Source organism: Pongo pygmaeus, chromosome 1, assembly GCF_028885625.2.
Source record: "Pongo pygmaeus isolate AG05252 chromosome 1, NHGRI_mPonPyg2-v2.0_pri, whole genome shotgun sequence".
NCBI classification, from domain to species: domain Eukaryota; kingdom Metazoa; phylum Chordata; class Mammalia; order Primates; family Hominidae; genus Pongo; species Pongo pygmaeus.
The window spans coordinates 69,025,154-69,041,207 of record NC_072373.2 but is presented as its reverse complement, the minus strand read 5'-3'; the positions used below and the strand labels follow the sequence as shown (position 1 = coordinate 69,041,207).

General features: G+C 34.9%; 1 protein-coding gene across 2 annotated transcripts in view; it reads left to right on the top strand.

The window, feature by feature from the left end:
- XPR1 (xenotropic and polytropic retrovirus receptor 1) overlaps positions 1-16,054 on the top strand; it is a 257,165-nt gene that overhangs the window by 205,145 nt on the left and 35,966 nt on the right. Inside the window, exons 10-12 of one of the 2 annotated variants that reach the window (XR_010123552.1) lie at positions 6,761-6,932; positions 8,404-9,180; positions 10,297-10,874. Coding sequence is in view for 1 of the 2 variants with exons in the window: in XM_054456830.2 (XP_054312805.1) it covers positions 6,761-6,932; positions 8,404-8,598 (367 nt within the window). In the remaining variant the exon portion in view is untranslated. Of the gene's footprint in view, positions 1-6,760; positions 6,933-8,403; positions 9,181-10,296; positions 10,875-16,054 lie in introns of those variants that run through there. The other variant, XM_054456830.2, reaches the window with a different exon arrangement.

The window sequence follows — 16,054 nt, the reverse complement described above, 5'->3', positions numbered from 1 at the left end:
ATGCTGGGATTACAAATGTGAGCCACCACACCCATCCTTTTCTTTAATTTTTAGTGAGAAAAGCACATAGGTCGTTTAGCCATAATGGTAGGCACTGGGTGCCATTTATATCCATATTTATATTGGAATCTATGAAATTGATATATGTTATGCTCCCAAAAACAAAGCTAAAAAAATTTATAAGAAATTGAATTATTTTGATGTGAATATTGTATGTCAAATTAGTATAGATTATTTACATCCATTAGGTTATACTTTCTGTCCTTAAATCTATATTTACCTCAATCAGAAATCTAATTAGATAGCATAAACAGTGCCTCAGATTTTCTAAACAAAAATGTAAATTTTAACTCACTATATTAAAAGTAAGCTAATTAAAAAGTTTAAATTATAGTCCTTTGTTATATAATTTAGACATCAGTTTTTACCAACAGTTTCTTTAGTTGTATAGTAAAAATTTTACACATTTCTATTATAAGAATAGAGAGGTGTTCTCATTTAGTAACTACTTTATGTATTTTAATTTTAAAAATAACCCACAAGTTGGAGCTGCTATTAATCCCTATTTTATAAGTGAAGAAACCTACATTCAGAGAAGTTAATTAACTTGCCTAAGGTCACATAGCCGGTAAGTGATGAAGATGAGTCATGAACCCAGGCAGTCGGGCTTTATAATCTGTACTCTTAAACACTAACATTTAACACTTAGCCCTATTAGTCACTTATGTTAGATGTTTAACTTTGATCTAGTGGATCAAACTAGTAGAATATAAAAATCAAATTTGAGGCCAGGCACAGTAGCTCATGCCTGTAATCCTAGCACTTTAGGAGGTAGAGGTGGGAGGATCGCTTAAGCCCGGGAGTTTGAGACCAGCCTGGGCAACATGGCAAAACCCTTTCTGTACAAAAAATGAAAAATTAGTGGGGCATGGTGGCACGCATCTGTAGCCCCGGTTACTTGGGAGGCTGAGGGAGGAGGATCGCTTGAGTCCAGCAGGTTGAGGGTGCAATTAGCTGAAATTGTACCACTGCACTCCATGAAAAGTAGAAATTAAAACTTCATCTTCTTAGCTATTTATCAGTATTAACTTAAAAGAAGATGTTAACATGTTCTTTGTAATAACTTATGGCTTTTTTGTGTAGGTGGTAAAATATCAGCTATCCACAATTATCTCTGGCTTTCATAATACTGTTACTCTAGGAATTGTCACTTTAATCAAAATCACAGGGTAGAAGTGGAGAAGTTGTAAGGCCTTATCCAGATTAAGAAGAGAAGGAGGAGTGAGTTACAGAATTCTCTCTCAGAAGGCGAAATCAGATAAATCTAGAATGAATTTGACTGTGTGTAAATGTCAGTGAGTTGAGTATGATGTTTATATTCTCCCTCTCACCCTGCCTCTGACAGAGTGACTTCTTCTTTTCTCTGTATTTCCAGGGTATTTTGTGTGTATCTCTATAATATGGTGCTATAATTATACCTTTATGTATTTATTTGCCCAACTAGACTGTGGATCATTAAGGCCTGTAAGCTGCAGTACCTGGCATTTAATAAATACTTGATAAGTCTTTGTTAAATACATGAATGACTGTAATTATATTCTTCCCTTCATTGGTTATATTATATAACATTTACTACTCCCTTCTTTCTTCCTTTTTTCATTTTCTCTTTTTGTAAATTTTCCCTTCTTCCCAGTTTTTTGTTTTTTTTTTTAATTTTCATGTCACTCCAATCCTTTTTCAGTCCCATCCTACCATCCCTTTTTTCCTTACTTAATGCATTATCTCCCTCTTCTGCTCTTATGGAGATTTTCTGAATTAGCCAGGTTTTGAGGATGGGGTTGGCAGAGTGTGAGAGTAATGATAGTCTGTCTCATGTCAGTTATAAAGAAATTTGTCCTAGGCTACCAGTTTCATAATAGTTCATGATTAGAGATGGATTTAGACTCCTGATCCTTTGGTGTTATATCCTAAATTATTCTATATTTCTGTCACTTTGAATCCTTTAAGTCCATTCTGCACCTTAGAGTTTCTTAAAATATTACAAAAACTGGTGCCAGAACTTCTTCGTGTATAGATGACTACCATCCTACACTCCCCCTCTTCCTCATAAAAAGTTTGCTTTATCGGGAGCTTATGGTTGCAAATGGTATAGATTGTCTCTCTGGTTTGTTGGACTCATGGAAAGAGTCTGAGAGTGGTTAAGAGACTGAGCCATGGAATGAAAGTATATCCGCACCAGAAAATAATGTCTCAAAGCCTGTATGATGTCCCACAGACACCTGGTCTAGCTTCCAAAGCTCCAAGAAAATACCCGTCATAGGTAGTTGACATCCAGGATTGAGTCATAATGTGACCATTTATCTCCCTGAAATAATAAAAATAAATACTTAGAGAAAGAGTAGAAAGATCCAGCCAAGTCTGAGAAGACAGTTACAGACTCCCAAGTAGAATATGTCTATGAAATGAATATAGCTAGATCGCCAGAGCTAGAGATTAGATTCATTTTCTCAAAACTTCTATTTACTCAGAATTTCTTCTTTCAGGAGTCACATTTCCTACTGTATAAGATAAAAAGGGGTCCTTTAGGATGAGGATTAAGGCTTCCTTCATTCCATCTTCACTTCACACAATGCTTATCAAGACAATCTGCACAATTTGAGCCTATTTCTTCTGGTAATTGCATTGGTACCTACTTCCCTTCTCTGCAATGCCAAGATTTCCCTTTGTAGTGATAAACAGGCTTCCACAGAATATGTTAGGAAGAGTCTGTGTCGGTCTTCTGTAAAATGGGGATATGAATAGTTCCTAGCTCATGGAATTGTTATGAAGATTGAGTTAATGCTTGCATAAGCCTTGAAGAAAATACACTGCATGAGTTACTGCCCAATACATTTAATACATTTATCATGTGTTCAGAACAGTGGGAAGAGGGCTGATTTTTGTGATGTAATTTCAAGATGTACAGAGTCATTACCATGTCATTAGTGAAAAGAAAGTGGCTTTGGTTAGAGAATGAGGCATGCCTCAGATGGAGTACCATCCTTTCCTACTTATCCTCTGTAAGCAAAGAAGAGTTTTGTATTCAGTTAGCTAAGATGGAGAACAGTCTAGAAATTATAGCACTTGCCTCTCCAGCAAAACTTCCTAACTTTAGAGCCTCTCAGTGCTTCTTTTGCTGCTCTGTGCTTTCAAATTCAACTCTTCCCACCTCTTTGCTTTCTATTTTCTTTTTTCTTTTTTTTTTTTGATAAGGTGGGTGAATTTCTTTTTTTTTTTTTTTATACTTTAAGTTCTGGGGTACATGTGCAGAATGTGCAGGTTTGTTACATAGGTATACATGTGCCATGGTGGTTTGCAGCACCCATCAACCCATCATCTACATTAGGTATTTCTCCTAATGTTATCCCTCCCCCTGCCCCCTGCCCCCCAATGTGACCCGGTGTGTGATGTTCCCCTCCCCATGTCCATATGTTCTCATTGCTCAACTCCCACTTACGAGTGAGAACATGCGGTATTTGGTTTTGTGTTCGTGTGTTAGTTTGCTGAGAATGATACTTTCCAGCTTCATCCATGTCCCTGCAAAGGACATGAACTCATCCTTTTTTATGGCTGCATAGTATTCCATGGTATATATGTGCCATATTTTCTTTATCCAGTCTATCATTGTTGGGCATTTGGGTTGGTTCCAAATCTTTGCTATTGTGAACAGTGCCACAGTAAACATAGATGTGCATGTGTCTTTATAGTAGCATGATTTATAATCCTTTGGGTATATACCCAGTAATGGGATTGCTGGTTCAAATGGTATTTCTGGTTCTAGATCCTTGAGGAATTGCCACACTGTCTTCCACAATGGTTGAACTAATTTATACTCCCACCAACAGTGTAAAAGCATTCCTGTTTCTCCACATCCTCTCCAGCATCTGTTGTTTCCTGACTTTTTAATGATCGCCATTCTAACTGGCATGAGATGGTATCTAATTGTGGTTTTTATTTGCATTTCACTAATGACCAGTAATGATGAGCATTCTTTCATGTTTGTTGGCTGCATAAATGTCTTCTTTTGAGAAATGTCTTCATATCCTTCATCCACTTTTTGATGGGTTTTTTTTTCTTGTAAATTTGTTTACGTTCTTTGTAGATTCTAGATACTAGCTCTTCATCAGATGGATAGATTGCAAAAATTTTCTCCCATTCTATAGGTTGCCTGTTCACTCTGATGATAGCTTCTTTTGCTGTGCAGAAGCTCTTTAGTTTAATTAGATCCCATTTGTCAATTTTGGCTTTTGTTGCCATTGCTTTTGGTGTTTCAGTCATGAAGTCTTTGCTCATGCCTATGTCTTGAATGGTATTGCCTAGATTTTCTTCTGGGTTTTTATGGTTTTAGGTCTTATGTTTAAATCTTTAATCCATCTTGAGTTAATTTTTGTATAAGGTGTAAGGAAGGGATCTAGTTTCAGCTTTCCTCATAGGCTACCCAGTTTTTCCAACACCATTTATTAAATAGGGAATCCTTTCCCCATTGCCTGTTTTTGTCAGGTTCATCAAAGATCAGATCATCAAAGATCAGATCAGGTGTTATTTCTGAGGCCTCTGTTCTGTTCCAGTACATGCTGTTTTGGTTACTGTAGCCTTGTAGTATAGTTTGAAGTCAGGTAGCATGATGCCTCCAACTTTGTTCTTTTTGCTTATTGTCTTGGCTATGTGGGCTCTTTTTTGGTTCCATACAAAGTTTGAAGTAGTTTTTTACAATTCTGTGAAGAAAATCAATGGTAGTTTGATAGGGATAGCATTTAATCTATAAATTATTTTGGGCAGTATGGCGATTTTCACAATATTGATTCTTCCTATCCATGAGCATGAGTGTTTTCCCGTTTGTTTTTATCCTCTCTTATTTCCTTGAGCAGTGGTTCGTAGTTCTCTTTGAAGAGGTCCTTCACATCCCTTATAAGTTGTATTCCTAGGTATTTTATTCTCTTTGTAGCAATTGTGAATGGGAATTCACTCATGATTTGGCTCTCTGTTTGTCTGTTATTGGAAGCACTAAACATGGAAAGAAACAACTGGTACCAGCCACTGCAAAAACATACCAAAATGTAAAGACCATTGACAATTATGAAGAAACTGCATCAATTAATGGGCAAAATAACTAGCTAGTGTCATAATGACAGGATCAAATTCACACATAACAATATTAACCTTAAATACGAACAGGCTAAATGCCCCAATTAAAAGACACAGACTGGCAAATTGGATAAAGAGTCAAGACCCATCGGTGTGCTGTTTTCAAGAGACCCATCTCACATGCAAAGACATGCATAGGCTCAAAATAAAGGGCTGGAGGAAGATTTACCAAGCAAATGTAAAGCAAAAAACAAAAAAACAAAAAAAAACGGGTTGCAATCCTAGTCTCTGATAAAACAGACTTTAAACCAACAAAGATCAAAAGAGACAAAGAAGGGCATTACATAATGGTAAAGGGGTGAATTTATTTCTTAAGATTTGAGTAGAAACTTAAAAACAAGAACAAAGCTTTTCATCAAGAATAAACACAAAAGCTAAACAATTCTTCAGTCATGCATTTCAACAGAAAGTACAAATATGAATACATTATAATTTTTAACTGCATTTAAAAATTAAAATATTTCTCTCCAAATCCAAAACAGTACACAGTCTTTAATCTGTTCTTATCTTTTTTAGATGAATTATAAGCATTTGTCATATGCTATCTGGAAAATATAGACAAGAATTACTAATCAGTTCTTTATGATCAAAGAAACATTATTCTCCTCAACTGTGACTTTTTGAATCATTTATCTGTATTTCAGTTCAGAAATACCATACAATTACACCTCCACTCTAGAGAAAAAAAGAATGAATACAAATATCAAGGTAGGAACGTTCATAGAATTAAAGCAAAAGTCACAAGTGTTTGACTTAGAAATGTACATATTGTAATAATTTTTTTTTTTTTTTTGAAACGGAGCCTTGCTCTGTCCCCAGGCTGGAGTGCAGTGACATGATCTCAGCTCAGTGCAACCTCTGCCTCCCAGGTTCAAGCAGTTCTCTTGTCTCAGCCTCCCAAGTAGCTGGGACTACAGGTGGCCACTACCATGCCCGGCTAATTTTTTGTATTTTAATAGAGACAGGGTTTCACCATGTTGGCCAGGCTTGGTCTCGAACTCCTGACCTCATGATCTACCCACCTCGGCCTCCCAAAGTGCTGGGATTACAGGCGTGAGTCACCGCACCCAGCCCTGTAATAAATTTTTAAAGTACAACTTTAGTTGATGGCTGACATGTATGTAATAATTGTGAACAATTTAAATAGGTATAAAAATGTGAGATCAAAATCTTTAGGCTCAAATACTTGAAAAGTCACTATGAATATGGAAAGATTTGTTTACATAAACATGTATATTTTTAGATGAAAAATCAGGGGGTAGTGGCATCTCCCTGATCTCTTAACAATATTTGGGTTTTTGCAAAGAATTAGCAGCACCCATGCTGTTTTCTAACTATAGTTATTCCTGCTTTTTTTCCTCCTTTACTTCCTTTGTTAGTTATCCATTCAGCTCATTCCTTTCACTGCTAATTCTCAACCTAGCCACTGTTGCCAGGTCTCTGTGTTTATGATTGGTTCTTTGGTTTCCATTTTATCAACTAAAGTAATCATGCTGAATGGTCAAACATGAAATGGAGACATTTAATACGACTTTTCTTGTTTCTATGTTTTCTGATTTTTTTTTCTTTCTCTCAGTTTCGAGTATTTACAGCCCCCTTCCATAAGGTAGGCTTTGCTGATTTCTGGCTGGCGGATCAGCTGAACAGCCTGTCAGTGATACTGATGGACCTGGAATATATGATCTGCTTCTACAGTTTGGAGCTCAAATGGGATGAAAGTAAGGGCCTGTTGCCAAATAATTCAGAAGGTAGGGTATGAATTTGCATCTATACTACTAAATCGCTGGTGTAAACCAAGAAATATTGGGAAGGATAAATGAGAAAGTTAAGGTCATGATGAAAACTTACCCAATAATATTATAAACTTAATTTAATGTACTTGGCATTCTGTTAGCAGTCTCCTTATCTGATATAACTTGGCTTTTAAATTATGCATTAGGATTTTGTCTGTCCATTTGCCAAGAGATTTACAACTTACACTTAAAGAATTCTAAAACTTTCTTCTAGCACATTGGTAGTTATATTACAAGTGCTTTCATGCCAACAATTTCTTGTCTCACTATTGCTGTATAATGTAACATAGATCCCAGTGATCAGAAATACTGATTATTTAGAAATAGATCAAGTGCTTTGAGAGTAACTACAGATTGCTCTTTAATTCTTACTTGGGATGTTATTTTTCTTCTGGCTGTTTCCCCCCCCCCCCCACTTAGTTTATGCCAGCAGTTCAAGTTATTAAGGAATTTTGCCTTCATGACAAAGATCTAATTTAGATAGAATATGTAACATGTGACTAACGAAAGTTGATGAAGCCGATGCTGACACATTCTTATTGATTGCCAGTGGATCACAGTTCTGTTGTAGGTTGATCACACTCAATTCTGAATTTCAGAATTCAAGGAAAAATTGATTTACCAACTCCATTCTTATTTAAACACACAGTTTGTTCTTGGTTTAAAAAAAGAGGGGAGGTGGGTGTACAAGAGCATGTGCTCTTGGGTGTCTTGTGTTGTGGTGGTTTGGAATTCACAAAATTGTCTAGAATCACTGGTGATACTTGTAGGTTTTCCAGATGTTTCAAATTACAGAGCCAACCCGTTTTTTCCTCCTTCCATTAGTATACTCATCTTCTAATTTTCTTACAGTTTTATCACACTCCAAAGAAAGTGATTCCTGGACAGATATCCATAAATCTGAGAAAGCGAATTTCCCCACTAGTTCCCCCACAACATATTTTACCTTGACTTATCTATCACTAAAAAGCTTGAGAATAGACTGGGCGCAGTGGCTCACACCTGTAATCCTAGCAGTGTAGGAGGCTGAGGTGGGCAGATAACTTGAGGTCAGAAGTTTGAGACCAGCCTGGGCAACATGGCAAAACCCCATGTCCACTAAAAATACAAAATTAGCTGGGTGTGGTGGTATGCACCTGTAATCCCAGCTACTCAAAAGGCTGAGACAAGAGAATCCCTGGAACCGGGAGGCAGAGGTTGCAGTGAGCTGAGATTGTGCCACTGCACTCCAGCCTGGACCACAGAGCGAGACTCAGTCTCAAAAAAAAAAGAAAAGAAAAGCTTGAGACTGTAATAGTTGCAAAGAAGAAAGTTATTCTGAAGGTTTTTTGCTTTTTTAGACTTGGTATTAGCTACACTATGGCTAAATGATGTGAACAAGTTACTTTTTTTCAATGGTAATTTTTCTTCTTTGAAATCTTCACAGAATCAGGAATTTGCCACAAATATACATATGGTGTGCGGGCCATTGTTCAGTGCATTCCTGCTTGGCTTCGCTTCATCCAGTGCCTGCGCCGATATCGAGACACAAAAAGGGCCTTTCCTCATTTAGTTAATGCTGGCAAATACTCCACAACTTTCTTCATGGTGACGTTTGCAGCCCTTTACAGCACTCACAAAGGTATTCTGTGATTGACTATGAAGATATTTTTTTAAACCTGGATTTTTACTACCTGACTATTTCTTACTCTGGCTACTTTTCCATTTGTCATGCTCTTTTTTTTCCACTGAAATTTCAGTTCCTTCAGTTATATCAGTTTGTTCTTGAATGCAGTTTTAGTCTCATTCCAGTATCTACTGATAAAGTACCATTGAAAAGAAGCACAGTCACCAAGAATAATAATTTGTGATAATGTTTAAAATTCTGAATTATGTTTAATGGGTTCAATCTATGGATATCTTGGGTTTCCATTTGTTTTTAGACTTCCTTGTTCATTAATGAGGTTGGGAAATGGCTTGGTGAAAAAAAATTCCCTGTGGCAATCAAGTATATTTTTAATCGCTTTCCTTCACCAAGTAGTAAGAATTGTTTCCAGCCCATTTAACTGCAAATTGAGTTCTCTGATTCCTCTAGTTTCTCATCTCCATGGCAACCTATTATTACTTGAGACTGCTCTTCTGTTGAGAAGAGAAAAGGCTTTTAAGTTCTGAGCCACATGCAGCCACTCCTTTTGAATTTTTAACCTTTTTCCAAGAACTGTCAGTCAACAATCTCACTTCCTTTTAGTAAAATGCATTCCATCTTTGTCTTTTTAAGTCAATATCAACCAACACCTTAGATGCTGCACTTTCTCATCTGTAGGTTATAAAGAGATGTTACTAACTGAAATTATTAGTTATTTTTAAATACTTTGCAAAATTTTTTTTCAGTGATTTTTTTTTCTTAATTGAGAGACGGTATTTTAGGAGCTTTGGCCAGTGCTACAAAATTGCTGTTAATCTAAAGTGTGTCTAACGGTCATAAAAGATCAGAACATTGCTTCAGTAAACCTTGAGATTTGATGCAGCAGATGATATTTATAATATAATTCCACTTTTTGCAGTAGATTCTGTGGTTGGAGTAGGATTGATAAATGTAGCCAATAATTTTACCACCATGTAGGCATTCTTGTTAAATGATACAATTTAAGTATGTCAGTGAAGGAAACACATCCCCAAAGTTCCCATAATTTTAACTTATACTGTGGAATGCTGTTGTTAAGTCCAGGCATGTATCATAATTCAGGAGGTTGTTACTAGAGAATTTATAAATTGGGCAACTGATTTAATACATGGTATTTATGACTCCATTTACTAAGTTATAAAGAACCCTTTACTTTTCTTCCATCCCAGGTAAAAATGAGTACTGTTTTTTGGTTGAATATTTTAGAACATAATATACCTTTAACTGCAGTTGACCCTTGAACAACTTGGAGATTAGGGGCACCAACCTTGCACACAGTTGAAAATCCACAGATAACTTTTAACTCCCAAAAACACTACTAATAGTTACCATTGACTGGAAGCCGTACTGATAAAGTAAATGGTCTATTAACACATATTTGGTATGTCATATGTATTTATATACTGTACTCTTATAATCAAGTAAGCTAGAGAAAATAAAATCTTATTAAGAACATCATAAGGAAGAGAAAATATCTTTCCTATTCATTAAGTGGAAGTGGATTATCATGAAGGTCATCTTTGTCAACTTCACATTGTGTAGGCTGAGGAGGAGGAGGAAGAGGAGGGGTTGGTCTTGCCATTTCATGGGTAGCAGAGGCAGAAGAAAATTCATATGTTAAGCAGACCTATGAAGTTCAAACCCATATTGTTCAAGGGTCAACTGTATACTGATAGCATTCAGTAAAAAGCTGAAAATCCAAATTCCTCAAATCTGTGAACAGTCCAAATCTAAAATGTCTAATCTAAAAAAGTAATAGTTTAGATAGTATTGTGGACTTAAGACATTTCTTACGTACTTCTTGAAAGAATTTTATAAACCATATTACCTTTCGGACATTTTTAAGTTTACAACTGAAATTTTTCATCTTAAGTTTAAATAATTACAAAAGATACCGTTTCAGTGTATTTTAAATGTTCACATTTTAAAATAAAACTGCTAAACATTTCTGTTGTGCAGTAGTCAGAAAATTTCCATCTCTTTGCTGTTGAACTATAATGTATCTTTATTTTAATGTAATATATTTTTGTTTTAATGACTTGTCTGCTACATAAACATGTAAATTGAAATTAAATTATTTCTGTCACTAAGAGATTAATTTGTTTTCTGTTCTGGGTTGTAATTACCATTACCCTGATTATTACCTACAGTTGATCAAAGCAACATTACAAATGTATTACACATTTAATTTTTATAAGTAATTGTTGCAGATAAACATTTCTTAATGAGATAAATTTGTTATTACTATTTCATTTTTCAGTTTTTATATAAGTAAACTCAGAAATCTTGTGGCTATGTAGATGAGAATAGAAGGAGTTTCATTGTTGCAGTATCCCACAGTTTTATGAGTTCAGTGAGTTATTTATGGATTATTTACCCAATTCTGAGTTATTTGTTCAAAAAATTGTATAGTGATCTGTCATCAATAAATATTTTTAGTAATGAGATTTTCTTGGTTGAAAGCAAAGAGTTGAAAATAAATAAAGCAAATAATTGAACATAAACTGAATGAAAAAGGATTTGATAACCAGCCATTGGAGTCATTAACTTTCTCACCTAGACAGTAGACCATCGTATGATTATTAATTTTAGAAGCTCTTTGTCTAATGCAACATATGCAAATAATTGTTAGGAAAATAAAAATATTGTTTATTTCAGTACACATTTGCCAGTGCATTATTTTATGATGAAATACTTTTATCATATTCTTTAAATGTGCTTTTACAAAAAATCTGGAACTTCAGATTACACTCATCTGAGCTATGGAAAATATCTGCAATATACCTGTAGGTGAGGTAAAACTTACTCCTCTACCCTCTTAAGTAATTGGGGCCTGCAAATGAAATTGACAACAGATAGATTATAAAAGAAATGGTTTGTTATGTACACAGAGGTCTTCATAGAAAAGAAGACCCAAAAGAAGTGTTTAGACTAGGGGTTGGAGGGGGGCTTATATACCATTTTTACAAAGAATGATAAATTGTGAAAAAGTAAGTTTAGACAAAGGTAGGGGGTTGGGCTTCTGGATGGTAAATTGTGAAAAGGTAAATATATGGGGATTCTAATGAAAGAAAAGGATTATTTAGTAAGGTTTGTTATGCATACCAAAGTTGATGTCTTCTCCATTGATAAGCGTCATCTCTGGTAAAGAAGTGTTGCCCTCCTCTTCCTAGTATGGGAGTGACAGCGTCACCTTTAGAAATGGGAATTTATATTACGTTTACAAAAGGAGTTTATGCCCTGCTTTTAGACAAAAAGAGGGAGGGCAGATATATTTCCCTTCATCTGAGGGTTTCTTAGTTACCTTCAGCTCAAAATAATCCTTATGCCAAAGTGGCATATTTGGGGTGGCATACTCTGATCCTCTTCATACCCTAATTGGGAAATCAGTCAGACAAGTGGAAAAAATTTTGACTTCAGGTTAACATATTTATGTGTGTGTGTGTGTGTGTGTGTGTGTGTGTGTGTGTGTATTTATATATATATGTATAAACTGGACAAAATTTTTTGCCCACAGTAAAAGTTTTTTAAAAACCAGAAACAAAAATATTTTTTAGATGGACCATTGGTTATATATCTTAATCATATTGCTAAAATTTTTAAAAAAACCTTATAGTTACATGTTAAATATTCATATCACTAAAATTTTTAACTAAAAGCTTAAAACAGAGACAAAAAAATTAAAATATATGTGTATGTATATATATCCATGTGTAAGCACCTCATTCCTTCATTCTAGTTCTGAGTTAGATGCATGACCAGGTAGATAGGTAGACAGACAGGCAGGCAGAGCAAGCATACATTCAGCAAGTACTTACTAAGAATATTTTATGTAACATGCCATGCTAAGCACTAAAAAAATATAGCGACAAAACACAACACAATTCTTGCCCTTAATAATTTATAATCTAGTGGGGGAATAGACAAAGTAAAAAGGCATTAATTGGTTCTTAATACTATTGTTAAGTGTACTGTTTTAGACATGGCTAAAATGGTAAATTTTATTTGTTTTTACCACAGTTTTTTTTTGAAGGCATAAAAATAGAGTATAAAGAGATAAGCAGGGTACCGAAAGAACCCCCAGCGCAGGTCTCTAACTCAGTCTCCTAGGCCTCAGGATGGGAGGAAGACTTCTGGAAGTAACATCTAAGCTGTATCCCATTGTTTATATTAAGTTAAGGAGGATTGTAGTTACCCTGTTATGTGCCTTGCTCAAGGCCATGTAATTTGTGAGTGGTGGAGGTGTAGTAGTTCTCAGTTGTATTCTTCAGCCTAGGGATTTTTTTTTTTTTTTTTTTCAGACAAAGCGACATCTTTAAAGTGGAGATAATGGTACCTATTCTGTTTGTTTCACAGGTTTGTTTTAAGGAGTAAATAATAGAGTGCACATGAAATCCCCTTAGACTCTTAACATGCTACGTAAAGGGAATTTATGATAAAATGAAATATTTTCTTTGCTGACTAGAGCTGCTATATGTGTGTCTTCCTTTACAGCCTTTTAAAGAGAAACCCTTAATGATTGTCTTGGCCAGGGGACTTGCACAGGGCAAGTATCGATTAGAAATGTGTTTGGCTTTTTGCCCAAGTAACATAGCTACTTATGTAACATAAGTAACATAGCATACTTACTCACCGAACACTATTCAGTACTCACTGTCAAAGTTTTTTAAAAACCAGAAACAAAAACACTTTTCAGATAGACCATTGGTTATATATCTTAATCATATTGGTAAAATTAAAAAAAAAAACTCGTAGTTGCTACATGTTAAATATTCATATCACTAAAATTTTTAACCAAAAAGCTTAAAATCGAGGGAAAAAAATTGAAAAGACAACTCAGAGGAACCATTGACAGAAAAGTTGACATTGAATATTGATCAGAAGTAGAATTTGTTAAAGAACATGGGAAATGGGAAAAATAAAAACATCAAATAAGTGGAATTTGATTTCTATTATTTTCGGATAATATTCCAAGAGAAAAGGCACTAGAAAACATGGACTTTAGAAATAATCATTAAGCCAAAAGAATAGATTCAATATGATTAATTGGGTAGATACTTTTCTATGAAATGTATGTGTACTGTTACAAAGGATAAATTTTAGAGGGGCAAGGAGTAAAAGACGGTGAGGTAACCTTGTTCCGATTCAGAGATCTGAGTCTTTTCAAAGAACTAGCCTGCAAGAGTTACCATAGCAACAGCATTATATTAGGGGCATTTTCAAGATTGTTTCAAAGTGTCTCATGTTTTGCTGCATGATTTGTAAAAATGGAGAAGTGAGAGTTAACTGTGTGCCTAGAATCATTTTTTGGAAAGTAAGGGAGGAAGTTGGAGGTTTAAGCAGCCCATTTGAGGGAAATTAAGGAAGATAATATTGCAGCTAGCACTCACTTATATTAAAAAGGAAAACACATTTGAAATATTTGAGTATATTTTTTCTATCATTGATTTTAGAAACAAAGGAATTTAGCTAGTAGCCAGTCTCCATATTTTAAGAATTCACATTTCATTACATGGCTAAATTTGAAGGCAATTCCTACAAGTGTTGGAATTGGGATTGGAGGAGGCACAAACGTGTTTTAAATGGTTTTTGTGTGTCCTTGAGGTTTCTTGGCTTTGGCAAAGAAAAGCCTGTGGGAGGTACAATAATAGAAAAGGCCATTATGTCTAAGTGGTTGTTGAGGGAGAGCATTTCATTAGATTTTCTATTTTTCATTTGCAGTTTCTAACATTCTAAAATATTTGTAAATTTTTAGTGATTTAGTTAGCTCTTTGTTACTCTTTGATTTTGTATTTTACTTTAGACTTTTTGTTAGTGTTTGCTAAAAAGCATTTGCTACTAGACTTTATAAAATACTTGGAACAAAGAGGTATTCTCGGCATAATTAAGAGTTCATTTATGTCTGTGTGGTTGTTTTCCAGTGCCCAGATCTTTCTAGATCCCTTCTTGTTTAACATTCTCTAAGGGCTGCTGTGCGCCCTAATGAGGATTCCTCAGTAGTAGCTCAGGGCCTTCAGTGCCTATCATTGTTTGAGTGAGCACACATAGTCCTGAAGTTCTTCTTCCCTGGGGTATGACCAGTTTATTACCCTCTTTCTACCCTGAATAATAGGCTGTTACGCCAAAATGTCCACATTTTAGTCTTCTTATGCTATAATAGAAACAGTAATTGTTTTTCATTCTCTAGGGAAATTTTTGTTTCATTAACATTAAAAAAAAAGATATACACACATTTTTAAAAACTGATTTGGATGAATGCTCTCATTCTTGGCTTACTATTAAAGTAGCTCAAATTTTTAACTCTTTCAAAATTGATATATTTCCACTGTAATTTCCTAGCCTAACTAATAATGCAGACAATAAGCAAATTATTTTAGAATTTATCTTGACAATATTTGCTTAAGAACTGACAATGCCACAAAGCCAAATATGAGACTTTTTTCCTGATTATTAATTTTACTTTAATTCAACAAATATTTCTTGAGTGGTTTTTATCTACTTGGCATTGTTAATTTTAAATGGTTTTATAATTATATCCCATCTTAAATTGCTTTTAAAATATTAATTATAGTTTTGAATAAATTTTCTTTGTATCTTCTTTGTTACTTAAAGAAAAGTCTTTTAGAAAAAAAGGAACACATGCTTACACCCTGTACCATTTTGGTAGTCTTATCTCTAGTCACCTTTGTTTTCTTAATTGCTCTTAAAACTGATAGATGTAATTGGCATTTCTACATAAATTATGTTGCTTTTGGAACACTCGTGTACAAAAGTTTAAAGTTTAAAAAGTCTCTACTATTTTATTGCTTAGAAATTGAGAGAGGATCTGTGGTGTTTAAAAGAAATAGTTGACCGGGCACAGTAGCTCACACCTGTAATCCCAGCACTTTGGGAGGCTGAGGCAGGTAGATCACCAGGTCAGAAGTTCGAGACCAGCCTGGCCATCATGGTGAAACCCCATCTCTACTAAAAATACAAAAATTAGCTGAGTGTGGTGGCAGGCGCCTGTAATCCCACCTACTCGGGAGGCTGAGGCAGGAGAATCATTTGAACCTGGGAGGCAGAGGTTGCAGTGAGCCAAGATTACACCATGGCACTCCAGCCTGGGCGACAGGGCAAGACTCCGTCTAAGAAAAAAAGAAATGGTTGAAAATTTTTTATACAAGAGTTTGTCTAATTGAAGAGAAATTTAAAGACCAATTGCTTGAAAGTTGAATTTTCAATTTTCATTTTAATTTACATACTTTATATTATACATAATTTTACATGAGAAAGCTATGGTGAAAAGTATAAACATCAGAAAATGTCATATCTAGGTATTTACAGCAAAAAGAAGAGAGAAAAAAATGAGCAGGCAAATGTACTTACAGACCTTGAGTTCCTGCTAAGTATATGGTACTCTAAGGAACATAAT